Source organism: Sylvia atricapilla, chromosome 3 (assembly GCF_009819655.1).
Source record: "Sylvia atricapilla isolate bSylAtr1 chromosome 3, bSylAtr1.pri, whole genome shotgun sequence".
Lineage (NCBI taxonomy): Eukaryota > Metazoa > Chordata > Aves > Passeriformes > Sylviidae > Sylvia > Sylvia atricapilla.
In genome coordinates, this window is record NC_089142.1 from 3,595,172 (window position 1) to 3,621,289 (window position 26,118).

Consider the following 26,118-nt stretch of genomic DNA (forward strand, 5'->3'; position numbering starts at 1 on the left):
TATTCTAAGTAGATAATTCAGATAAAATCCTGGCTTCACCTGTCCAGCCTTGAAGTGTCCCAGCAATGCCGCAGTAAATTTCTCTGACACCAGGAGGTGGATATCTTTGTTTTGCTTTGCAGGACCCATGGAAGGACTCCAGTGTTGTACTTGATAAGAGATTTAGAGGCACATATGCTGTGCCTTGTTTCTTGCAGTACCTCAGGGAGGGTGATTATCTTTGATTATCTCTTTGATAAGACCCTCCTTGTCATAATTTATATCTTAATGTATGTAATTCTCTCTTTAATAATGATGTCTCTTTGATATCAATTAAAACTTTATGACATTAATTTAATGGGAACCTTGGATACTCCTCTCTGTTATCCCTTCCACTTTTTGAAAACAAGTGTTTTTAAAACAAGATTGTTTTCTGGAAATATCAGGGCATTGAAAAATTGGAGCTTTGAAAGATTAGTGACAGGGCTAAATCCAGGACCTGTAAAAGCCAAATGAAAGATTTTTGTTAACTTCCTAGACATTCAGATAGCCTCCTCCACGTTCTCATTAAGCAACTCATTGTCTTTGTGGGACCACTTAAGGAAAACCTTAAAGAAACTTAAACTTAAGAATTTCTTCCTGGAAAAAGCAAGAGTTCTGAGACACACAAGGGAGGAATTATTGTCTCACAGTGGTCTTTTTGCTACTTTTTAAAATAAAATCAATTAATTAAAAAATAGAAAATTGGGTGGGACAGAAGAACCAGAAGCGTAAGAAAAAAACTAATAGAGATTTTCTGAGCAATTTGTTATCAGAAACCAGGGATTTCTGCTTAGCAGTGACTTGGAATAGGATGACACAAGGACAAGGACTATCACTCCTGATGTTTTGACCTCAGAATAAAACAGTTGATGGAATTACTGTGTCTTACAATGATTGAAGATAGCACCTTCTCTTTGAAGTAATAATCTACTTATCAGAGTCCATTACATTCTTCTTTTTCAATTTGCAGAAAATTTTCACATTGGGTGGATTTCTTGACTGTTTACTATGGCTTTTGACATATATTCTACAAGTATTCTTAGGCCTCAGAAATGGTATCACAGACTCTTGCCAGCTCCTCTTCTTCCAGACTGCTCACTAACTACATCTTTATTTCCAGCCTGTTTTCAAGAGAGTTTGGCAAAGAGTTGTACACTTCCACTGTGTCATGGACTACAGTCACCCCCAAATCCAGTTTGTCTGCTGTGTTTTTCATCTCCCGTGGCTTTTGTCCTTCTTTTCTGGTTCTTTAAGTTCTAATGGACCCTGAAGTCCTCTAGAGCTTTCCAGAGAGCCTGGTTTAAGTGCATCCCCACCCCAAATTACACAAAATGCCTTTGAATCTCAGTGCTCAAGTTTTTCTTAGAACAGAAATAAGAATGGTCATCTTTGCAGAGTAGGAAAAATTGCCACTTGCTGGACAAAAAAGGTAAAGGAAAATGGGGCTGTAAAAATCCACTCTGTGGCTTTTAGGTGGATTCTTTCTCCTCAGGGAATGTACACTTTCCTCACCCTTCAAATGTCCAATCATAACTACTATGCAAAAACTCAAACAAAAAAACCTGCCCTTGAAAGTGATGCTACCACCTACTTCAAGTGGGGAATTAGATGGGTATTGCCAGAATTTACCAAACAATAGCTCACATCTGTCCTCTAAACCCCACATCTATGGGTAATCACACTCTTACATTCCCAGCTGCTGCATCCTAGATGTTCCATCTCTGGAAATGTTCATGGCCAGGTTAGACAGGACTTGGAGCAACCTGGGCTTTTGGAAGATGCCCCTGCCCATGGCAGGGGTTGGAATGAGGTGACTTTTGAGGTTCCTTTCCAACCCAAACCATTTTAGGACTCTATGATTCACACAGAGATGTTTCCTTCATTTCAGGATAGGACTTGTATGCCTGCAGGACTAAAGACTCCCAAAAGATACCAGCTCTTCATCTCCAACACAGCTTTCAGGAACTTTGATGTGAACACTTGCACAGCCATCAGGACTTGTTCTGGCTGTTACCGAGGGCAGGGTGAGTCTGATTTATATTTATTTCTCAGGATTCCCAAATCCCCACTTCCCCTCCAATTACAAGTTCATAGTTTCCACAAATGACCATTGATAACTCCTTTGCATGGGTTAAGATTTCAGGTTCTCCCCAGTCTTTCTGGGTATGGCTTCACCACTCAATTGAAGCCATATATTGCATTTATTTTAAGACAAACCGAGTTTGATTTTTGCACTGATACAATTTTCTCAGTGAAAATGGGTTTTTTACACTGCCTTGTTTCTGCATCTTCGTTTAGGGAGGTAAAACTTCAAGAGTGATGATTTCTTTAAAAGCTGTGACACAACCTCTCAGAGTTTCACCAAGCTGCTACCTCAGGCCAGCCTAAACCTGAGGTGAATTTGCCTGAGATAATGTGTAAACTAAGCATCCTTCTGAGCTTTGAAGAGGGACTCAAAGGCTTTTTGAAGAATGTTCCAACTGAAATTGCCTCTTGTATTGTAATAAAATGTATTTATATATAAATGAAGACTGCCACACAATAGCATAGAAGAGAAAAAGATTTCAGGAGATGAGATCAAAAGACAGAAGGAATAGTAAAATCTGGCTTAGTCAGGCTAAAACTGGGAATAGGACAGTTGAATACTAACCCATGTGTTTTATGGACACTCCTGCCAAAGCTGACTTGTTACAGTCCATTGGGCAATGATTTTCTGACATTCCTGTAAATATTAATGTGCTCATAAACTTTAGCCTGCGTGAATATTCATCTTTTTTGTATCTATCTGTGTTTCTGTAGTGAAAAATTCTCCAGACTGTCAGCCAAGGCTTTATTCTGCCAGGTGTTGCACATAGACAGAAGAATCAAGTACGTTTACACAATGTGCTCACCTCTAAAACGTTTACCTTCAGAAAAAGGCAGACAGGATCTATAAGAATCACTGTTGTGCAGTCTGAAATTCTGGCTGTGGGACCTGTAAAGAAGTGTTTGGAGTCACTGAGGAGATGCTGGTAGGGACAGGATCAGCAGCTGGATCAGGTGAATCTGAACCACAGTCGCAGCAGGGTACTGGGCAAGTTTGGTCTGGCCACAGCACAGCAATAGCTATTCCTACAACCATCTCCACTTATTTTCCTGGATCTCACAATTTTTTGACCCATTAGACATTTTTCCAAAGGCAAGGTGGAATGAAGTTTGTCTCTTTTCCTCCAGAGGGTTGTCTTCAGGCCCATTACATGAGGCGACCATTCTGGTTTTTTGAAATGCTGCTTGTCACACACAGGTGGGTTTACAGTGACAGCTGAACATCTGACCTTCACCAATTCCCCGTTCCAAGTGTCCTTCCCCTTCCCTCACTCTGCCATCCTTGAGGATCTTGATGGCTCCACCACAGGACAGAAGGGAAGTCACATCCTGCCTTCCACAGATATCCTGGCAGCATCTTGCACAGCCAGTGCCAACTTCAGCCAAGCTTCTGCTGGCAGTGTCTGTGACAGTGACCTTGTTTTCCACCGAATGGCTCTTCATTCGTAAGTAATTGTTCCACCTCCCAAAATACAGCATGGGTTTTACTTCTGTTTGTTATTCTGAGATTGCTGCTGGGTCTGAGCTCAGTCCTAGGAGTGCTGCCTCTCTTGCTTGGTCCTAAACTAGGTCTAAAGCCTGAGTAGTGGCATCTCCAAATCTGCTGTGCTGTTTCCCATGGCCTGTCACTCCATGGCAGAAGGACAAGGATCCCCTGGGGATGCTGTGTCAGATCTGGCACCTCACACTGAAGTATTTGATAGCTGGGGAAATTAGAGAGAACTCTAATAATAATCCAGTCCTGGGGAACAGCCAGATTGTTCCCATCAGCTTTGGTGGCTGTACAGCTCCCAGTTCTGTTCCAGTTCACTTGTCTACCCAGGCTGGAATTGTCCCTGCATTTCACCAACTGGCAGCTGAGGGGATCCAGTGGAGCCATGCTGTTCAGCCAGGAACTGCCACCACTTCTATCACCCAGTGAGCACACTCACAAATTTCTGACATAAGAAAAAGAGTGAAAAAGACTTTTAAAGATCTAAGCATCACTCCTGCTTGTCATCCCATGCCCATCTTCCCTTCCTAGTCCCCTGCTCAGTATTTCACTCTCCTTTTGAAGTACAAATCTGAACAATTATCCATTTTCTGCTGTCTCAGGTTAGCAGTACACGGGCAGAAATCCTGAAGTGGTCTGTCAGAGGGCTGTCAATTATTCATGTCTGCCTCATAATTCTTTTTTTAGAAAAAGGAGGGGGGAAACCCTAACCCCTTCCCAAACAGGAAAAAAACTGATTGGTTTTTCCATTGAAGGAGAAAACTATAGGACTCTGAGCTACTAAAAATGCAAGTTTTGCGTGTGATTACTGTGTCTCATAAAGAAATCAAAAGTCTGCAAAAATGTAAAAGCTTGGGGTCATTCTGGTTTAACTAAAAGGATACTGGGTAGAAGGCAAAATAAAACTGTGTTTGGTGTCTTTCCTAAGCAGTTAACCATGAGGTGTGGGGGAAATTAATTCTTCTTTTAGTCTGTGTATACTTTGATGGAATGGACTGCAAGATCTTTGGGCTGATGCTGTGTGGGTGCTTCTCTGAATGATGCCTGTAGAAGGATTTGGGTAATTTTGGGTCCTGCCACCATGTAATTTTTAATAATTCACAACAGTTAATATATTTAATACACCTTGTTTCTCCTGCCATCAAAAGGTGGGTAAGGAGCAAGCACAGGCAGGAGTTCATCTGTGCCATTGCTGTTAATTCTGGAAGACTTAACCTGACCTGAATTTTGTCTTCCCAGTAAACAGCATGAAAATTTCCCTGGAAGTGCTCAAGACTAGGTTAGACAGGGATTGGAGGTCTGGTCTACTAGAAGATGTCACTTCCCGTGGCAGGGGGTTGAAACTAAATGAGCTTTAAGTTCCCTTCCAATCTAAACAATTCCAGAATTCGATGATTAGTCATACCTTCATAGACTTTTCAACTTTTTTTCAAGCAAGTACCCTTTATTTAGCTTCTTTATTATTCATCTGCGTGAGCTGGGGGTCAATTTACATCAAAGATCCTTGGCAGTCTGAGAAGAAGCAGCCAGCTGTCAGCCTGCCCTCCTGAGGACTCTGTACTCAGCCAAATAACTCCAGAGACCATGAGCATCCTCTCTGTGCTGCTTCCAAATCCTCTCTCCCGAGCAGCTCCCAGCAGCCAAATCACCATCATGTTAAGTTGAAAGACTGTCAGATCCAGCCAGATGAGTGTGGTGAGTCAGGGAGGCTTTATTCAGTTGGATAGAGCTCCAAAAGGAACCTGGGAGATGACCAGGATGGGGAATAAAAGGAGCTGGAGGGGATGAAGAGTAAAAGTCAATTAATGAAATATCTACAGCATGACCAGAAGATGAGGGGGTGGGAGAAGGAGAATGGGTGAATTTTATCCAGATGTATTTGGAGAGTGTTTGCAATAAAAAGCTAATAGTTTAGGATTAATACAGCAAAACATGACTAGGAGCAATTGGCAGAGGTTGAGTATAGAGAATAAAGATAGGTGGGTGACAGGAAAAAAAGTCCTGACAAGTTCCCCTTGGATCCATCTCATCTCAATGAAAAGACAAAAGCACTGTTGGTTGCCTATCTTTAGTTTATGACAAGAAAAGAGTTAAAAATCTCTCTGGAAAAAGTCTTTCTATCATGCTCTATCAAGCCATGGAATATGAGACCTGCCAGGTCTGCAACTTAAATTTTCTGCATTACTCAAAAAAAAAAAAGTATGAGAGGCTTGAGATGGTGGGGTTTTTTACTTATCCTGAATTTCAGGGATGGGATTCCAGCTCCAAAAAACTTGAAGGCTGAGGCAAATTATGGATTTTAAGAGGGGTGACCTAGTATGGCAAGCTCTATCTCAGCAACCTCAGGATCATTCCCTGACCCCAAAGACAACTGGCAAGGATTGGACATGGCTGCATTTTTAAACATCTCAGTCTCCAAAACATCAGGGATGTTGCATCAGCACTGACCTTTAGGAAAGATCCCCTTCCTGGAAGCTGTCAGGGATAGGGCTGTTGGGTGCCAGCTAAAAGAATGTCTGGAACAACAATAATTATTTATGATACCATGTGGGCAATTGACTCTTTATCTTTGTGCTGTTTAATTTACCAGAATGCACATGTTGTATTGACACTTTTCCCCAAAATAAACTACATGTTTAGGACAAAAAGAATGTTTTGTTAGGGAAAAACTATAAAAGCTCTTTTGTGAAAAGGAAAGCTATTATCTTGAACATTTTGTGACTCCTTATCCTGAACTACTTCACTCAACAACTTCCAGGGAAATGGGGATCCATTTCCAAGCTTGCGCTGCTGTAACAAAACCTTTCTTCACAAAGTCCAGTTGAAAGTTAAACTAATGTGTCACGTAAGCACACTTTAAAGAGGGGTTTTATGTCTTTTAAAAATGTAATTGGAGCTTATAAAAGTCTTTATAAATTTATATGTGAGAAAGTTATTGAGTAGTCTGAAGCACAGCTTATGCTGTGGCACAGCACAGCATGGCTGCAGGCTAGAAACGGCTGCTCCAAATGCCACCGCTACCCATATTATCATGAAACTATGAATCTCTATTAATATTAAAACAAATTTTCATTAAAAAATTGTCATAACATGATTAAGTGACTTTCAAAGTTTCTTCACATTATGCATAATTTTTACAAGAGGAGAGCATTAGAATAATCTGCAGCCTGGCAGCTCCTCGCGGCGAAGGGGACTCCAAACACTTGGTGGCTGTGCCTGCCAAAAGGGAGTTTCCCTCTTGGTCCCTCAAATTTGCTTTCTTTTTCTCGCTGGGGAAGCCTTGGACTTGCTCAGCACCAGTCTTGTAGTTCAAGCCTTTTATTGTCTCCCTCTTCTCCTGCAGAGCAAGATCAGCTCTAACATCCTCTCCTGTGTGATGCATTTCTGCTGAAAAACCATCCATGGCTGATGGAATAGTATCCCCCCTACTTCTGTGTCTTTGAGTCTTGAAGACACTTCAGATGGTTGCTCTAGATTTGCTTTTCCTTTGATATTTACTCTCCATGGTGCCTTCAGCTGAACATCCCCCTGCTGTGAAACACCCTCAAGACCACAATTCTTCTCTCAGTGTCCTCAGTCACTCCTATGTCATGTGTCCATCTCATCTATATGATTGCACCCACCCAGGGGACAGCTTACATGGTCACTTGTCCTCATAGCCCATCCTATGAGGGCTCCTGTGATGTTACATGGAAGGCAAATATTAAATTATTGACTGTTCAGTTACCAACTTATCAGCTCAGCTTTAGAGATTCAGCTTTTACTCTGCTCCATTTCTGGCATTTTGGACATCCCACCAAGAGAAATTTGTTTTCCAGTGGAGGCCACCTTTCCATTCACCCTGCAGCCAGGGGTGTGGGCAGCAAAGCCAGATCCTGCACAGTGTTATGAGTATGCAAGGCATTTCCTTGAGCCTTCTCCCTCAGCTTGACCATCATCTGAGGTATTTCTAAGTGCAGGGAGATAAATTTAACTTTGAGGCAGCATTTGCTGGCCCTAAGCTTTCTCTCCTTGCAAGGAGAAATCTGGCAGATCTGTTGGATTCTTCTCATGACCTGGATAGATCAGAGCCAGGTGCATCAGCTGGGGCTAGCTGTAGTAACCAACACATTGATCCTAAAATCACAGAATGGTTTGGGTTGGAAGAGACCTTAAAGATGATCCAGTTTCACCCCTTGCCATGAGCAAGGACACCTTCCACTATCCCAGGTTGCTCCAAGTCCCATCCAACCTGGCCTTGGACACTTGCAGGGACTCTTCAGAGGTCTACCTGATGTGGGAAAAGCAGAGTGACCAAATGGTCCTCCTCTGGTCTTTGCTATGCTCACAGTGCAGACATCTGAACTGTTTTTCTACCAACTACCTTCTAGCTCAGGATTTCTGTCTGATTATAGTTTTTCTGAAAATAGCAGCTTATAAACAGTAGGATCTGGGGAAATGTTTTAAGAACACAGGGGATTTTGGAAGTCAGGGGTAGCAAACTGAAATCCTACTCTGACTGAATCTATGTTGGCTTGTCAGTCACAACCTTTTCTATTCCTGGGAAAACATCTCAATTCTTCTTTTACTTAAAATTCAGCCTGTAATGGTGACTCAGGATCAGGGTCAAAGTTCTGCTTATTTCCTAAAAGACTCATGCATGAAAAAAATCACTGCTACTAAGGATTCATAATAAAAGACAGATTTGAATAATGACCTTGATATCTCAACAAAGATACACACATTTACTGAAAACAGCTGAAAATTCTTAGTTCTTGGCAATTAAAATAAAGTGAACTGGTCTGGGGCCCAAGATTAAACCTGTAAAGTGTTTGATATGGTTATAATGTGGAATTAGCCTCCCTTTGGCCAACAATAAACATGGGCTCTTGATATAAACATTTGGTGTCCTATTTGAAGTTCAACGCTAAATTGTTTCCTGTTTTTGAAGAGGGATAATCATAATGGATTATTACACAAACAGAAAGCATTTAGAGCTAAACAGAGTGCCTGCCTTCATACACACAGATATGGACCCTTAGGATAAATAAGTTAATGGTAAACACAAACAGGAGAGTTAATATTTGTTCTACTCCATGTTGTTGATTGGCTTAACAAATCCTTTGTGGCCCATATCTGTCGAGCAGTTCTACACAATGCATTTGAGCTAAATTACATAACAGTTTATGCAGTCACAATTGGTGAATTGTGGCTCAGACTGTAAAGCCCTATCCTGTAATCCTGCCATATTTCTAAAGCAAATTGCTCCTTAATTGAAACCTGCTTCGATATAAAAATACAGCCTTTACAATGAGTCATCCTTTTTTTCCCCCCCTTACAGTTTGTAAAGGCTTCCAGCAGTTTAAAGGGAGGGTTAATTTTGCATTAAGACCATTGCCTCCTAGTTTCTTTCAAATAAAGCCAGGAGAAGTTCGGGGGAAGGCTCTTTCCTCTGATAATGAAGCTCTCCACGTTAATGATGCGTGCAGGCTCCCTCGGATCCTTTGAAATAGAAATACTTGTGTAAGCCAGTGCTCTTCTACTTCATTAGCATTAAAGAGAGGTAGATTGGTGGCTATTTAGGGCACAGTGAAATCACTGGCTATTTAGGGCAGATGGAAATGGTGCTAATTGTGGCTGGTAATTCCATTAGTAGGGTACTTCCATTTTGGTGCCTTTTTGGCATGGAGGTGAAAAAAAACAACACACTGACATGCTTTCAAGAGGAGTGTATCTCAGGCTTATCGTGTCCTTGCACCAGTTAACTTGTACACTGAGCTGAGAAACTTTCTAGGTTCCCCAAATTTTTGGTTTGGTTGTTGACAGCATGTCAGGAATCACAAATGAATTTATGGAGGGCAACACCTCAAGCAATGCATGTAAAAGATGAGGACACAACATTCCAGGTCAAGAAAACCCTAGAGATTCCAGGCCATAAGGTATCTCCTCCTCCTTTTTATTCCTGTGTCTTGAAGAGGCGTTCTGCTGAACATGAGCCAAGTGGGCCCAGGTGAACAAGAAACCGATGGCCCATGGGCTGTCCCAGCTCTGGGGTGTCCAGCAGGACCAGGGCTGTGCCTGTCCCCTGTGCTGGCACTGCTGGGACACCTCCAGTTCTGAGGACAGCTCTGGGACCCTGATGACAAGAGGGACATTGAGAGGCTGGAGTTGTCCAGGGAAGGGAACAGAGCTGGGGAAGGGTCTGGAGCACCAGGAGCAGCTCAGGGAGCTGGGAAAGGGGCTCAGCCTGGAGAAAAGGAGGCTCAGGGGGGACCTTGTGGCTCTGCACAACTCCCTCACAGGAGGGGACAGCCAGGGGGGTCAGGCTGTGCTCCCAGGGAACAGGGACAGGACAAGAGTACACATACATAAAATGAACCAGGGGAGGTTTAGGTTGAATATTAGAAAGAATTTCCTCATGGAGAAGGAGGTCAGACATTGAAATGGGCTTCATGGTGCTCTGATGCTCATAATTCTCTGAAAAACAATTTAGTCTCCATGCCTGGAGGGATTTAAAACACATGTAAACGTGGCACTTTGGGACATGGTTTAGAGGTGGTCTTGGCAGTGCAGGGTTAATGGCTGCACCTGATGATTTCAGAGGTCTTTTCAAACTTAATTCTATAATTCTGTAACTTGTCTGACATAAGTAGACACACAGGAAAAGATATATTTCACTTAACTGTTAGCCATCTGGAAGTTTGCTATACACTTTGAGATACTTATTTGGTGTGTTCTAAATATTTGCCTCCAACATAAATGGATTCACAGCTAAATCACTAATTAGTGAAATCACATTCCCATTTATTAGCTATTGGATCTACATGGTGTGGAATTGTCACCTAACCTTCTGACAGGTCAGACTTGTATCCCAGCAGATTGTCCCTTCCAGGTTTTCTTCTCCATCTTCTTCTGGAAGTACTGGGGAGAGTCCCCCAATAAAAGTGATTCAAGCTGTTCTCCTCATAATCCTCCAGCAATGAAAATTAAAATAAATAAAGAGTAAAGCCATGTGAATTTATGCTGCAGAGAGGATGGGTCTGAGTCTCTGTCATTTGCTGTGACATTGGGCACCTTTGCAACCCAATAAGGAGCCTTCTGCTGTGCAAGAGAGTTTTGCATTATGTGTGGTGTTCTTCTGCTGCTAGAAATGTTCTCCTGAATACCTGTGCAGGTGCTGATAACTGTGGCAATAATGTGCTTGTTGTCATTTACTTGCTTAATTAGCAGCCTAATATCCTGGTCCAGTTAATGCCCATAAGAGGAGGTTTATTAGTGGTACAAAAGCTGTTTAAGCCTTATAAACTCCTTCCAGTTTCATTGGTCTGCCAATATCTTCTGGTTGAGTGATTCTTTGCTGATTCACACTTTGCTTTGCCACTGCTGTTTCTCAGCTGAATGTTTCTGGGTAGCCAGAAACCACTTTGACAAAGTGACAGACACTAGAACAACAAAACAAAACAAAACAGAAACACACACACACCCCCCAACAAAATCAGTCAATCCCTGAACTGATTTTAAAAGAGAAAAGAAGAATATATCTGGGATGACTGCCTTGGTTATTTTGTATCATCTCCAAAGCATAAGGGGGAAAGAAAAGCAATAAACCAACTAAAAATTGAAAATACAAGCAAATTGCAGGATTAGTTTTAGCACTGTCATGGGTTAGTAAGCCATATCCAGTCTGAGAGGTTAGATCATATTTGAGAGGTGTAGTTGTAAGGGAATGCTTCCAATATTGAGAAAAAATTTCGAGGGACGCTTAAACAGGTGATTTTTTAAGCTTAGTGTCTGCTCAAATGTCAAAACTGAGAGTAGTGTACTGCAACCTTAAATCTAAAAGGTATATATGACCCCTCAAAATATCAGTACTAATATTGATCTGTTCAGTAAGGGTTTTTCCTCTTGACTAAACTGGTCATAAATTAGGAGCGCAAAGTTCTAGTGAAAAGGGGGAGTTGAACTCTCATTTGGATGCTCAGAAGAACTGGTGTACTAAAAATGTTTACCCATTTTGTGTAGGATTTAATCAATCTGCAGCAGCCCCAGCTTTGACTACAGGCAAAGACCAACTCCTCGAATTACACAGGATTTTTGTATTTTCAGGCTCAGGGAAACTTTTAACCACTCAAATGGGAGTGAGTAATCACAGAACCACAGAATGGTTTGGGTTGGAAGAGACCCTAAAGTTCATCTCATTCCACTGCCCTGCCCCAGGAAGGGACACTTTCCACTAGACCAGGTTGCTCCAAATCCCACCCGCCTGGGATGAGGCTAATAACAAAACTCTATAAAATTTATTGAAGATCCTAGAAGTTGAACCTGAGGCCCATGAGTTGATGGAGAGAAAATACTATGTCAATGTAGAAGTTGGTACCTTGAGTGTTAGCACTTCTCTGCTTTCTTTCTCTTCCTCTTGCTTCATGTTCTGTGTCTTTCCTTTGCTGTGCTCTTTCTCTTCTTGGAGCACTTGAAGCAAAATATTGTTTCTTATGGCATTTATAAGAATTACAAAAATGTAGACACATTCTAAGGGAGATCTGGCACAGCTATTATAATTAAAATAAAAAAAGAACTGTGAAGGTTGCAAAATGACAGTGTTCAGTGCAAAAATGTAATTACTTTTTTCTTTTCCTGCAGAAAAGAGGCTCCAGACATTCCCTATAATTTAAATGTGACTGACAGTAGGAATAAGACAAATACAATCAATTATGTCCCTGATACTTTATCAAACCTGTATGGCTGGATGGCTCTTCTCCTGGATAAAGAGACTTATACGTTGACATTTGACAACCCTTCAGTCAGCAAACAGCTCCAGGTAACATGGGAAGGTTTTATAATTTCAAAATTATATCTGGAAGAGATAATCACACTTTCATCTCTTTGGATGAACATAGAGAAAAAAGTAGAGTTATGTGCACTGAGAAAGTCTCTCTGTATTTATAGGCTTAGATAAGATGGCTGATAAGCTCTCTCTTATCTCTTAGATAAGCTCTCAGCAGTCACCTGGAGCTGGAAGGTCATGGAATCATGGAATGGCTTGGGTTGGAAAGGACCTTAAAGGTCATCCAGTTCCAATCTCTGCCATAGGCAGGGGCACCTTCCACTAGACCAGGTTTCTCCAAGCCCCATCCCACCTGGCCTTGGACACTGGATGATTTTGGATATCTTAGGTGAAAGTGTAGTGTTCAGAAAAAAAGTTCAGAACCAACAGGATTTTTACTGCCTTAAGTCATGTTGAAGGACAGTTTTCAGAAGACATTGCTCATCCTCACCTTTCAAAGGTGATGAGGGAAGTTGACTTTTTCTGCATCTACCATCACCTCCTGCTTAGTTTTACATCTCTTTTCATGTTTTCAACACATACTGCCTGTGAGGAGCACCATCCTCTTTACCTCTTCATGCTGCACTCAGTGGAGCTCTACAGACTCAGATATGTTTCTTTTGATTCCCTCTTCTCCAGTATTCAGTGACATTTAGCAACTTCAAGGCAGGGAATTACCTGCTGGTGGAACACAAGGATCTTCCTGGCCATCTTGAGGCTGTGGTGTCCTGTGGGATGAAGAGGGGACAGCCACTCCAGCTGCTACCTTCATATGAACATCACAGGAGCTGTGATTGGCACCTTGACAGCAAACTTGGGAAGTTCACCTATTTGGGTAAGTGCAGTGTGAGGGCTGCAATATATATTTGTGATCAAGAATGGTGACAGAGCTGATGTCTCTTTAATTTAAACCCCAAGACCAGCCTTCAACAGCCCTTCAATAGGTGAGAGCACCTTGAAAATGTTGATCAAATAGATTAGTGCACATCAGGTCCATCCCTAACTGATCATCAGTTGCATTTGAATTTTTTTTTTTTTTTTTTTTTTTTTTTTTTTTTTTTTTTTTTTTTTTTTTTTTTTTTTTTTGTGGTAAAGGCATTAAATTCCACTAATGACCTTTGTTGCCATCTGGTCCTATGTCACAGGTATCATGAATAAAACATGGTCATCTTACTAGGCTGAACACACTGAAGGCAGTAAGATTACTGGAAGAGAATTTTTCTAGACCTGGAAACTACCAAAAACATCTTAGACCTTTGCCTTTGTGACTTTGTGCATGAAATAATGGAGTGTGCCATTCTTTTCTTTTTTTTAAGAAATGGACATTTTTCCTAATTGTCATTATCAAGCAAATAATTTTATAAATGTCTATGTTGTATGTGTAAAAAGCAAGGTAGCAATTGTTGCCTTTATTAATAGCAGCAGAACTAGGAATCACAGATATATTTTGGTGTCTTTTAGAAGATTAACTTCTCCTTCATGACTCATACCAGGAAAGTAAAGATGTTGATTTTCATTACAACAGATTATTTGTCACTCTTCTGTTCCATTAAATTCAATGAATTTCCCTTGATTTTGCACTACTGAGATGGCATGCAAATGGCTCTCATGTTGGATACCTTTAAACAATCATTGTGACAGTGGAGAGGACAACACGCCTGGAATGAGGGCAGGCAATCCACTGAGCTTGGTCTGAAATGTTGAAAATCAACCAGTGTGGAAAATCATGTTTGTGGAGAAGTGGAGAAGCCCAAACCTTTACCTCAGTCTGAGGATCACCCTTGCTGTGTCCACCTCTAGTCCTTCAACAACTGCCACAGCATAGCCTGTGTTTAAGATTTTAGCTCAAAAAATGGGCTGGTTGTACGACGGCTTCAAATTATAAAAGATCCTTGTGCTTGCTAAATCCCAAATTGTACTGGTCACCATCTGGCAGTCTGCCTGGTCTAGGCCAAATCTGTGCCAGGAATTTGGCCAGCATTATCACCGTGGAGGTTATCGGGGTCCTGGGCTTAGTTCTGTGACCTGGACCTGTTTAGATACAGTTGACGTGTAGATTGGCTACTATAAATTTAGCTGTTGTGTCTAAGCCTTGCCAGAGATCAAGTCAAGTATTTACTGAAAGAAAAAAATGTTTTATTGTTTCTGTTTACTAACAGGGCAAATTTGTTCATCCAGATATAAAAGATGACTGCATTTCAGTTTGCATATCCTGAATTGCACTGTCAGAGCAGCATGGGAAAACTCAGAGGATGGCATCTGTAGCTTGGCTTCTGCTGTTGAAAATAGAGGAGATGACAGTCTTGGGAAGACTGGGACAAAAGTGGTCTGGGCAGCATATGTCACTCTCAAATCACAGACAATTTCTTCTCCTTCTCTTGCCTTACTTTCATCTTGATTTTTGTTAAACGAAGAGCTTGTTGTGGTTCCTCATTATAAAAGAGAGAGAAACAATCATGCAAAGTACAGGAAGGGAAATTTATGAAAACACCTAACATGTATAATTCATACTGTGAACATTTTCTGTGAGGACATTTTTAGGAGTGAGATCAATAATTCAGTGTCAAGTACCTAATATCTATGCTGTCGGTGTAGGGTGAAAGTTTGAAACAAAGCAAGCAGATTCCTGGCCCTGGTGTGGGATTTAATTCTCTCATTCTCTCCACTATGCTGAGAGGGTGAGGATAATTAGCCAGCAGAACAGATTCATGGCATGTGGTGGACTTTCCATCACTCAGGGTCTTTAGAAGGTTCTTGGCCGTCTTTTCAGAGAAATATGCTCCATCTCTGAGAGAAGCTATTGGAAACCTCATGAGGTGAGATTCATGCTCCGGAGGAGGTCAGAGAAAGCTGCCACAATAGTCCCTTCTGGCCTTAAAACCCCACCAAGTCCACCCAAAGAGGGCAAGGCTGGAAGGTCTGGCTCTCAGAACCTCTTCCCACCTAACTCTGCAAGTTGGCTCTTTTAGAATTTTAATTTTTTTTTAAAAAAATTATTTTATTTACATTTAACTCTATGAAATAATTAGGCAACTAATTAATCCCGTTTACAAGCTTTGTCGGATTCTTCAGCTGTCAGTCATGCCCGAGCCTGGGGCCGGCGCTGAGTCTCAGCTCCCTCCTTCATCAGACTTGGTCTCCATGGCTACAGGCTGCATCTGCTGACACCCCACTCTCTATTTACTGCTTAATTAAGAATTTCACGCTCAGCCCTTATCTGCTGCTAAGAACAAGAACACACTGTTAAGAAACTCCAAATTTAGGCTGCCGCACAAGGAAAGCCTTTCTTGTTGTCCTGACTGCGCGGAGCCTCTTTAACTACCCTCTTGGCAACTGCGCTGCCACCCTTCAATCAAAAATCATTAAATGGGGCAGAGATAATGAGCATGTAGCATATCAAAAGGAGGATGTTTGCTCGGGCTAAGGAGGAAAAGCTGTAAGGGCCTATGAGCAGCCGCCACTTCAAAGGGAGAAGGGGGCCGATAAAGAGTCATTTGTTCCTGTTTGACTTATGTAAAAGGTCTGGTATGTCGCAGCCCCGTCTAGCAGACGCGGGTCCCCCCTCTGCCGGCTCGTGTGTCAGCGCTCGGGCAGCTGGGCGCAAACAGCATCAGCCCGAGCATAAAATCACTTGACTCCGCCGCCACAATGGGCACTTGTAGGGGGTGGCCGAGGGACAATGGCCAGACAATTATTGCAGCTGCTCGGGAGGGCCATAATTCTTCCTGCCCCAAGTCGGCGGCTCTGGCGGGGCGGGAGGGGAGAGCTCCGGCGTATTAGTCATCCTCCCAACTTTTGGAAGCGCTTCGGTGGGGTTTCGACAGCTGCTGGTGTACCACCTCTTTGCAATAATTGTACATTCTGGCAGGGGTCAACTCACTTTTGACCCTCTGCTTTTGTGCCCCTCGGAAAGCTTTTTAGGGCAAACTGTGGGGAAGTGGCGGGGGTGCATTGCTTCCAAAATTAACGTTGGTAAATACGGATCAGATGCCAGCCCATTAATGAGCAGGCTCCTGAATTCACACAGCCCGCATGTGGGAGAAAATGGGGAGAAGGGGAAGGAAAACCCCGTGACTGAGAAGATATTGTTATTCAAACGAAGCAGGCAGCCGGATGAAGCCACCTTGGCCAGAAGTTTGCATTGGGCTCGGCCCTTTTCCATGCCCTCTTCTATCCGAAATCGCCTGGCGTCGTGCAAGTGTTTGTTTATCTTTGGGGGAGAAAAAGCACAAAGGTCTGTCTAACACAAAAGGCAAGAAAATGGACCGTATGGAGGGGATTAAAGGAGTTAAGTTGCACTCGTGGCTGGAGTCTTGTAAATTAGGCTTGAGAGCAGGAGAACGCAGGGGGTGCTGAATGGGGAGAAATAATTGTAATAGAGAATGTCTCTGTTACATGAGCAATGATGCTATTAATGAAGATAGTCACTGCTACCTACATGCATGAAACTCTGTTAACCAGCCTCTAAGCCACCTTAAAAATCACCTTTTCAGACCATTTAAAAGGCATCTACATTGAAGGACAGGTAACCCCAAGTCCCTTCTGGATGGTGGGTGAAGGGGAGACTTAGTGAGCTTGAAGCATCCCCTGCCAGTCCTTTCTACATCACCAGCTTTGCTTTGACAGGGTTCAAAGCATCACCGTGGTTTTCTCTGGGGCACCCTGTGTGTTAAGAGAAGTGATCCTCAAAGGTCAATGTGGGTCTGCAGTTGTGGTGTGACTCTGAAACACTCATGGGCTGTGGCTCAACCACATTTCAGGGGAGTGAAACAGGGTATGACCATGCTGAATGAAAAAAACCCAAAAAACCAAACACCAAAAATAAAACAAAACAAAGCAATCCTCAAAAAAACCCACGAAAAACCTAACAAAAAAACCCACAAAAAAACCAAACAACAACAACAAAAGCCACCAAAAAAACCCCACGCCAACACTTACAGTAACAAGGGTGGTGGGAAGAAATATCCCACTGGGACATCTGGGATATTTTTTAGGAGAAATATCCTTTGCAAACAGCAATAATAACATTATGAGCTTTTTAAGTCTGTTACAAATTTCAGCATATGGTGCCACAGCGTGGTACTGCTCCTTGGTTAAGGTCTCTGGGCAATACTGGAACTGGCTAAACCCCAGAGAGATGTTGTTTCCTTTTAGTTCAGTTTTGAAATGTTTAAACAGTTTTATTTTGGAATGAAACAAAGTATTGGCTTACTTCACCTCCAGATTTCTCTTGTGGGTGTTTTTTTTTTTTTTTTTTTTTTTTTTTTTTTTTTTTTTTTTTTTTTTTTTTTTTTTTTTTTTTTTTTCCTAAAATTGAGGTACTGGACAGAAATGTTATTGAAAACATCACTGGAAGGATTATCAAACTTTATTTATCCCAAATACATTTTTCAGTAGACACATCTTTTACGGAGATGGGTCATCCTGCTGACTTTGCTCAGGCTGTTCATGTGTGAGTTGTTAAGAGGGCCTGAGGCTCAACCTCACATTACTGCTGTGTCAGAAGCAGGTCTACAATTTCCATAGTTCTTAAAAAAATAATTTGATTATACTTAGTGTCTTTTCTAGATTCCTAAAGAATGATCTCACTTCCATTAGGCTCCGTGGGTTTCTGTAATTGCTTTGTATAGGAGGAAAAACACTCTTAAGAATGTTTGTTTCTAATATTAAAATACAGAAAATAAATAAACACAGACAATTTCTGCAGCCCTCTTGCTTGGGGGTAAAGGGGAATCCTAGGTGAAAGACATGAAGAATGGAGTTAATTCTTTACAGAGGACTGATTGTATAGGGATGAGTCTTTTCTTCCAGCCAGATAAAACTCACCCATATCAGTTGTTTCAGAGGGACAGTTGACCAGATGTGGGCTGCTCAGTGATCTCCATGAAATGAAAGTCAGCTCTTTGCAAAGAGGTGCCCATTGTAATCATAGAATCATCAAATGGTTTGTGTTGAAAAAGACCTTCAAGGTCACCAGGTCCAGCCTGTGACCCATCCCGACTCTGTCACCCAGACCAGAGCACTGAGTGCCACATCCAGCAATTTTTTTAACTGTTCCAGGCCTGGTGACTCTACCAACTTCCTGGGCACTCTGTAGCAATGCTTAACCACCCTTTCCAAAAAGAAATTCTTGCTGATATTCAACCTGAACCTCCCCTGGTGCAGCTTGAGGCCATTTCCTTTTTTCCTGTTACCTGGGCAAAGACACCAGCACCCACCTGGCTATGAGCTCACTCCAGGGAATGGCAGAGAGCAACAGGATCCTCCCTGGGACTTCTTTTCTCCAGGCTGACCCCCTCCCTGCCCCATTCCCTCAGTTGCTCAATTTTTTTCTTTGACACAAAGAGACAAAACAACCTTCTCCTGGTGGGTGAGCTCCCGTCCTTTTGGCATGGAAACAGAGAAACCAGATAGTGCAGCAGTTACAGAAATGAGATGATGAAATGCCCTTATAATCTTGTCAGGGTTGATTTTTTGATTATGTGATGTCTGCGGGAGGAATTTCACAAAAATGTCAACCTGCTGTAAGGAAAACTCTGTGTCCATAAACCCAGAGACATATATACATACATACATATATATATATATATTTATTTGTGTGTGTGTATATATATAAATAAAAATAAAATTGAATCTATCTTTTTTATATGTATATAAAATTGGTTTTTACACCTCTTCACCCTACTTCGTTGTCCTCATTATATCATACTTCTAGGTATCTCCTGCAAAAGATCCTTACAGGGAATGACAAAACACCCTCTCCCGGGTTCTCCAGTTTCTAGGGGTGTGTCTCACTGTGTTGTTGATTGTGCTGTCTAAAAAGTTTTGATTTCCTGGTGATGGATGTTAGCCCAATTGATGTTAAATAGCATGGAGCTGCTTGTTATTTGTAAGTCAGGCTATTGGAGCCATTTATCCTAGTTTCAGCCCTTCCCAATATCCACAGGCAAAATTCCGAGTCACTGCAAAGCTGATAAAAGACTGAGTTGCTCCTCCTTCATGTTCACTCAAGGAGCTCTGAACCAGGAAAAGTTACCAGCAGTATCATCCAGAAGGCCTATATTTATGATTCACAGCCCCAACATCCAGGAGGAGCTGTAATAAGGCAGAAAATTGATGAGGCTTATAAAGGTTTTATACAACTAAACCCTGGAGCCTTATAACTACATTTTGCCAAGAGTCACCTTAATTCAATGTTTACTAATGATGTCCTTCATCTGTAGTGCCTGTATCTCTTCCTGTCCTGCAAAACCCAGTGACGACGTACTCAGCAGCAAAACAAAACCACCAGAAGGACTATGTCACTGTAGCCTTGATTAATCCCAAGGCCTTTATCCTTCTTGATCAGTTTTTGGGAGTATTTGTGGGAAAAGGCAACAAAACACTTCTGCTTCACAACCATTGCACCCCATCAATGCATCAATGTAAATAATTGTACAAGTCAGAGGGATGTGGAGAGTTGTGGAGGGAATTCTGTCCCTGATCCTTATACTCTTGTCAAGGGTATAAATAATTTATAAATAATTGTCATGCTCTCTGGTGGGATGACATCTCAGATACGAGAAACTTTTATTATTGCCCTGACTCTGGACAAGGCAATGATAAAACTCTGTACTGAATTAAGTCTTAATGGTTCCTTTCTTCACCATGTAACAGGATTGAACCCCATTATGATGTCTATGCACCATATTGATCAAGTTTTATGTCCCCTCAGGATTTAATTAGAACAGCTTTTCTCTAAAAAATACAAACATCCTTAATTAGATGATTTCACTCTAGTGCCTGCAAAAGTAAGCAAAAAAAAAACCCCAAAAATCCCCAAACAAAAACAAAAACAAAAACAAAAACAAATAAAAACCCTAAAAACCCCCAAAAAACCAAAAAAGCCATCAAAAAATCCACCAAAAAACCCAAACCCAGAACCAACCAAACCTAACAAACCTCACAAAATATATTTAGGTGAAAAAGGATAGTGTCAGGGCTTGGTTGTCTTGTTTTTCCTAAGCCTACTGTATCAGCTTTGGCAATTGTTTCGCCCTGCGTGAAAAGGAAAAACACCATAACAATAAAAGTACAAACAGATGTATTGTCTGAAAGCCACAAGAGCTGTGTCAGACCCTTTAAATTAGCAGTTTCATGTCATTTTTTTTCCCCTCAAATGTTCACCTTGTGGCCACTCAAGGCATGCTGCTGTTCAGTGTGAGCTCTGTGTGATGGTTTGGGGCAGATTGACTTGACTGATACATGGATCAGATCCCAGCTACCGTTGGGAGAGAAGGTGTCACTGAAGAACAGGGCTGAGGCACCTGATTACTAATTAATCAGACATGAGAAAAACCTCATGGAATCAGTTTCTATTTAATTATGGAAGGCTCATTTGGCATAGGAGCATATGCTGCTAACTCAATCGAGTGCTTTCAACTGACATCAAATAGTAATTATCAGAAAGAATCAAGTTTTTTGATTATTCATACTAATTTATTGAACACTTAAAATTAATGAACCTCAGTTATTTTAAATTTGCTCAGTTGCACTGGGAGAAAAGGAGGGAGGTAGAGAAGGATGGGTTTTGCAATTTAAAAGTACAGAGACTTGTTTAAAGATAAAATAAGTAAATTACAATATGGCATGAAATCCCATCGGTGGGTTGATGCACACAGAGGAAAGTTCCAGGCATGTTCTGGAACTGAGGAAAAGTTCTGACAATGGCTTCATTGATACAATTCTCCTACCCCCAAAAAATTCTTCCAACAACACTTTAGGGTCACCATAAGGGGCTGGGTAGAGGACAGGAGATTTATTTGTTTGTCAGAGTGTTTCTATTTTAACCTACAGTTGTTCCAGTCTGGTGACTGAAAGGAAGTGCCTTTATATGCCACTGGAGATGAAGAGGAGGTGGGATTTTTGCTGGGTCTGAAGCAGCTTTCTCCTGCTCCTCTTTGATTTGCATTATTCTGGCCCTTCTCCTGCTGACAATACACGGGCACAAAGGTTACCACTGTGATAATTGCTGCTGACCCCTTTTCACAGCAGAGAACACAGGGTCCCTGTCTCCAGTCTATAAAGTCTGACTAATTAAAGCATCTCTTTCAGATACCAGATTTTGGGGGCAAAGGAAAAAAAAAATAAATCAAAACTGAACTACAAAACAAAAGCTGTATTTCGCTGTTTGAGCCAGTTAATACATTATGCATTCAATGGTGTGATATTGCTTGTGTGAGTGGAACTGCTGTGGATTTAGAGTGGGATAAATGAGATTTGAGTTCCAGCCTAGAATTTCTGATTGTTGAATGTTTTCTTTTTAGTTGTTTCTAATGAGTTGTCTTGAGACCTTCTGTATCTGTAAATTAAAATGTGTTTGTTTAATCGTTTCTCAAAGCAGAAAAAAAGGGGACAAAAAATGCTTAGAAAACATGTGTAGTTGCTCTTAAAGAAAATGTTTTTGTAATAAATGTGTAATATTGTCAGGAATTTTTGTGTGGAAATATTTTACTAATTTATTTTTGTATTAATTGGAAAGGCCTTGCTGTAACTCCCTAAAATTCTCTGTGTTCAGTCACAGGATCTGATTTAATTGAGGTCACACTGAGAGAGAAGGAAAGAGTGGCTTTACCTACCCCAGGTATGTGACAGTCTGTGTCAGAAAACCTTGGTCTGGGAGTCACACCATTTCTTTTTTATGGCTTTTTCAGGAGTAAATTGCTATTTTTCACTTCAATATTTGGTACATCTATCAAGCCAACAGAGGCTCTTGGTATTCATTTAGGCATTTGAGCCCTATCTACCATTGCTCAAGAGAAATGTGTGATTCCACAGAATAAAACACTATAAACTTTTGCTGGGAAATGCCACAGCAGATCAGAAAGGTCATGGAGAATATAGAGTATTTTGGTGCTCTGTAGTCTGATATTACTGCTCAGTTTCAAGTTGGATCAGACAGAAAAATATACTAGAGACAAGAGAGACATCTAAATTTTGATATTTTTGGATATTAACTGCCTTGCTATGTTGTGTATTAACAATAATCACTTATGTGGAAAAAAGATTTAGGGACATTTTGGCAGGGTGTTTCTCCCAGCACAAACAAATGATTGGAGGGACAACCCCAAACTTAAGGAACTCGACACAAATTCAGTTTCTGTGTTTCCCTTTGCTGACAACCGAGGGTTTTGTACACTACGACATTACTGAGCTGGATCTAGCCCCCAAAACCTAGGCATGTGATTGCTCCCGTATTTTCAATCCCCAAAAAAGCCTTCCTCGAGAAAAAAATGCCAGAATTCCCTTTACAGTGGAAGGACAGAAGTAGGTGCTTGCAGAGGCCTCCAGAGGGAGGCCCTGCCTGCATTAGTCTAGGATTTACTAAACTCAGTGTGCAGGATTTTCCCTTGAAGGCTTCCCTTCCTCTCCTGTGGCAGAACAAACTTAGGCACAATTAATTCACGCAGCCTGGCTTGTTAGCTCTCTAAAATACACGTGCAAGTCAAGCACTTACATTTTGTGAACTTATTGGGAGAAAAATTGTATTTTCTCCCAATATTTTCCTCAGGCTCAGTTTTCTTTTGGATTGTGCTGAAAAAAAAAATTTAAAAAAAAGATTTTCCATGTGTCTTGGTCAAGCTGCTTTTCCACAACAGGTCTTGGTCATCCCTTGAAATAGGAAGGCTCCTGCTTTTCTGGATGTTAACAAGCTTGTAAGGGTTGATCACTAATTATTTAAATTTTTTCATACTTTGGGAAAGTATGGAAATTCCCATGCCCTGGGAATTCAATCAAGAAGTTTTCTTTGGACATGGAAAATAACAAAGACCAGTTAGTGTTGCTTCATCAGTGACAAAAGGCGGATGTTAACGTTACAGATTCCTGACTATCAAAGAAATAGTAATTTTTCTAGCTACAGAAAATGATAATTCTGTCTTTATATGTCCTGTTTTGTAGCTCCTTCTGGTGCTGTCTTGAAATGGTCACACCCAGAGACGTGGAATGGTGTGGGAAAAGGCTGGGCAGGATCCAATGGCAGCATCCCAGGCCCTGGGGAAGACGTCATCATCTTGCCAAGTACGTGAGGGAGGAAAAGTGTTTAATTTCTGTGGAAGTGCTGGGCTCTGCCTATGCTGGGATTTATATTTGTGTTGCAGATGGGCTCCTTGGCACTGGTGGCCATTCCAGTGTGTGCAGGACCCCACATTTGTTCCTTGTCACACAGACCGCAGTACAAAAATGTAGTTTTTGGAAGAAAATGAGAATTCTTTTCCATTTTCATGTACACATGAACACAAGCACTTACTTACACTGACTTTGAAGCTGAAGTATGTACAGGGCCCTTAATTCAGAAGAGAATCTGTAAGACCCAGAACCACAGCTCACAAAGAAATCATCTCTTGACCCATCTCTCTCTGTGTTTTGACCAAGGATCATATTTTTAATTTCTGCAATTGCATTACCTTTCATTTTATTTTCCTGTTGCAATTTCAGCTTTTCAATGGTAGTCTCTCAAACCATTTGCCGTGGATGCCTCCTAGACATTTTAGCTTAGGCTTGTATTTCAACTTGTATTTCAGCTTTACTTACATTTAAATCCCTGCTCATCTTACAACATTACTGCATGAAAACTGTATTTTAGTAAATAAATAAGGGAATTTGCAATAAAATCTGGAGAAAAAACTTGTGATAACCATTTTATGCAAGAGCTGACCCTTCTTCGACCAGGAAGTTGGACTACTTGAGGTCCTGAGGTCCTTTCCAGAAATAATTATTGAATGACCCAATCAATATTGTTTGATATATACCTGAAATATTCTAGAACCTGATGCTGTCTCTTTCTCCATTGTTTGAAACCAGTTAGGTCTCTCTACCTACCACAGCCCCACATCATGGAAATGCAGATAACACTGCTTCATGCTATTTCTCTCCCACATGGTTTTGATTTACAGCTTTTGTGAAAGGAAATGTTTGTGTTGGTATTTGGGCATGGATTGTCAGTTATGGTTAGGGCTTCTCTGGCCTGTGTCATTAAAGACTATATATATATATATATATATATAATTGCAGGTTACATTAAGAATTATGATCCACCTTCAATATATATTTGGTTTAATCTTCAATTTTCTGATGGATATGAAAAAAAAAAAAAAAAACAAACCCAAATTTGAAAAATATTATTTTTCTTCAGTTTTGGAGGCAGGTTACATTAGACTGAAGAGTAGATGAGGTTGGAGTTCAGGGAGAATTTGCTCATGGAAAAGGTGGTCAGGCATTGGAAGGGGCTGCCCAGGGAGGTTTGGAGTCTGCATCCCTGGAGGTGTCCAAGGAAGGTCTGGATGTGGCACTCAGTGCTCTGGGCTGGGTGACAAGGTCGGGATCAGTCACAGGTTGGACTCAATGGTCTTGGAGGTCTTTTCCAGCCCTAAGGATTCTGTGATTCTGTTATAACCAGTTTGTCAGTATCAGCCCATGACTGTATGTCCTGATTTGGAAAGACAGGTGTTTGCTAAGGAAGGCAGGAGCCTCTCTTGGAATGAAGAATGTAAACCCTCTCCCTCCTAATTATAATTTTGAAAATAAGGAGCTCTCAGGCAAAAATATGGGAATAGGAATAACAGTTCTTTACTAGAGAAATTAAAATAAAATGTAGTAATAATAATAAAAAAAATAACAAAAAAGCAAACAAACTAAAAAAACGCTGACAGAGTCAGAATAAAATCTGACACTCTGTTGCTCAGGGTGCTGGTAGCAGCCCAATTAAGTCCTCCTGGAGTGACAGATGTGGTTCTTTTGGAGCAGAGATGATCCTGTAGAAGGGTCCAGTGGTGGTGAGATGGGTCCAGACTTCCTCTGGGAATCCAGTGCAAGCAGGCTGTCCTGGTGTTCTGACTCTCAGATTTTATCCAGGTAGGAATGCTTGGCTCCTCCCACTGAGTGGAACAGCTCCCAATGGGATGATGTAATTTTACAGTCATGCAGTGAGACTCAATGGCCCATTAACAGAAGATATCCCCCAGGCAGAGGATGGGCTGTGGAAGAGATAAAGAACACTGCCTCACCTGGTTTTAACAGATGGTAACAGAATATATACTTTTGGTTGCATCTTCATTGCAACCTAAGACGCTGTAAAAAGACCAGAACATTCCAGTCTTCACCATCACATGTCAGACACAGATATGAAGAGGCAGAGAGGTAAATCACAACCTCCACAGAAGCAGAGGAAAATTAATAAATAGATAGATTTGGCTGAGGGTTTGGAGTTCTGTCATTTAGATCAGATCAAGAGTAGAAGATGAAGGATGAGTTTGTGATGCACGATGAATAAAACTCCTCTGTGACTCCTGCATAGGTGAGGGGCTGGAGCAGACCCAGAGAAGAACAATGGTGCTGGGGAAGGGTCTGGATCACACTCTGGGACACGGGATGGGATTCTTGGGGCTGTTCTGTGCAGGACCAGGAGCTGAACTCAATGATCCTTGTGAGTCCCTTCCAACCCAGGTTATTCCACGATTCTATGGTTCTGTAAAAATCTTTTTACTCCCATTGCAGAGCAAATGTGTTTTGGTAGATGTGCAGAAACTATTCTCCTCCCCAGTGCCTTTCTGGGATCCTCCTTTGATTTTATCCCAAGAACACAAACACAAACACAAACACAGGCTGTCTATCACACCATCTATTTTGTTGAATGTCTGCTTATTCTGATTGTCCTCTCTCTGTTTTATTTCTGCTCTCC

General features: G+C 41.4%; 1 protein-coding gene across 1 annotated transcript in view; it reads left to right on the top strand.

Annotated features, from left to right (window-relative positions):
- The window catches only part of PKHD1 (PKHD1 ciliary IPT domain containing fibrocystin/polyductin), a 171,822-nt gene that overhangs the window by 120,169 nt on the left and 25,535 nt on the right, over window positions 1–26,118 (top strand). Inside the window, exons 47-51 of the mRNA XM_066316758.1 lie at window positions 1,910–2,045; window positions 3,305–3,551; window positions 12,218–12,395; window positions 13,041–13,236; window positions 23,340–23,459. Of these exons, the coding sequence (XP_066172855.1) occupies window positions 1,910–2,045; window positions 3,305–3,551; window positions 12,218–12,395; window positions 13,041–13,236; window positions 23,340–23,459 (877 nt within the window). The remainder of the gene's footprint in view (window positions 1–1,909; window positions 2,046–3,304; window positions 3,552–12,217; window positions 12,396–13,040; window positions 13,237–23,339; window positions 23,460–26,118) is intronic.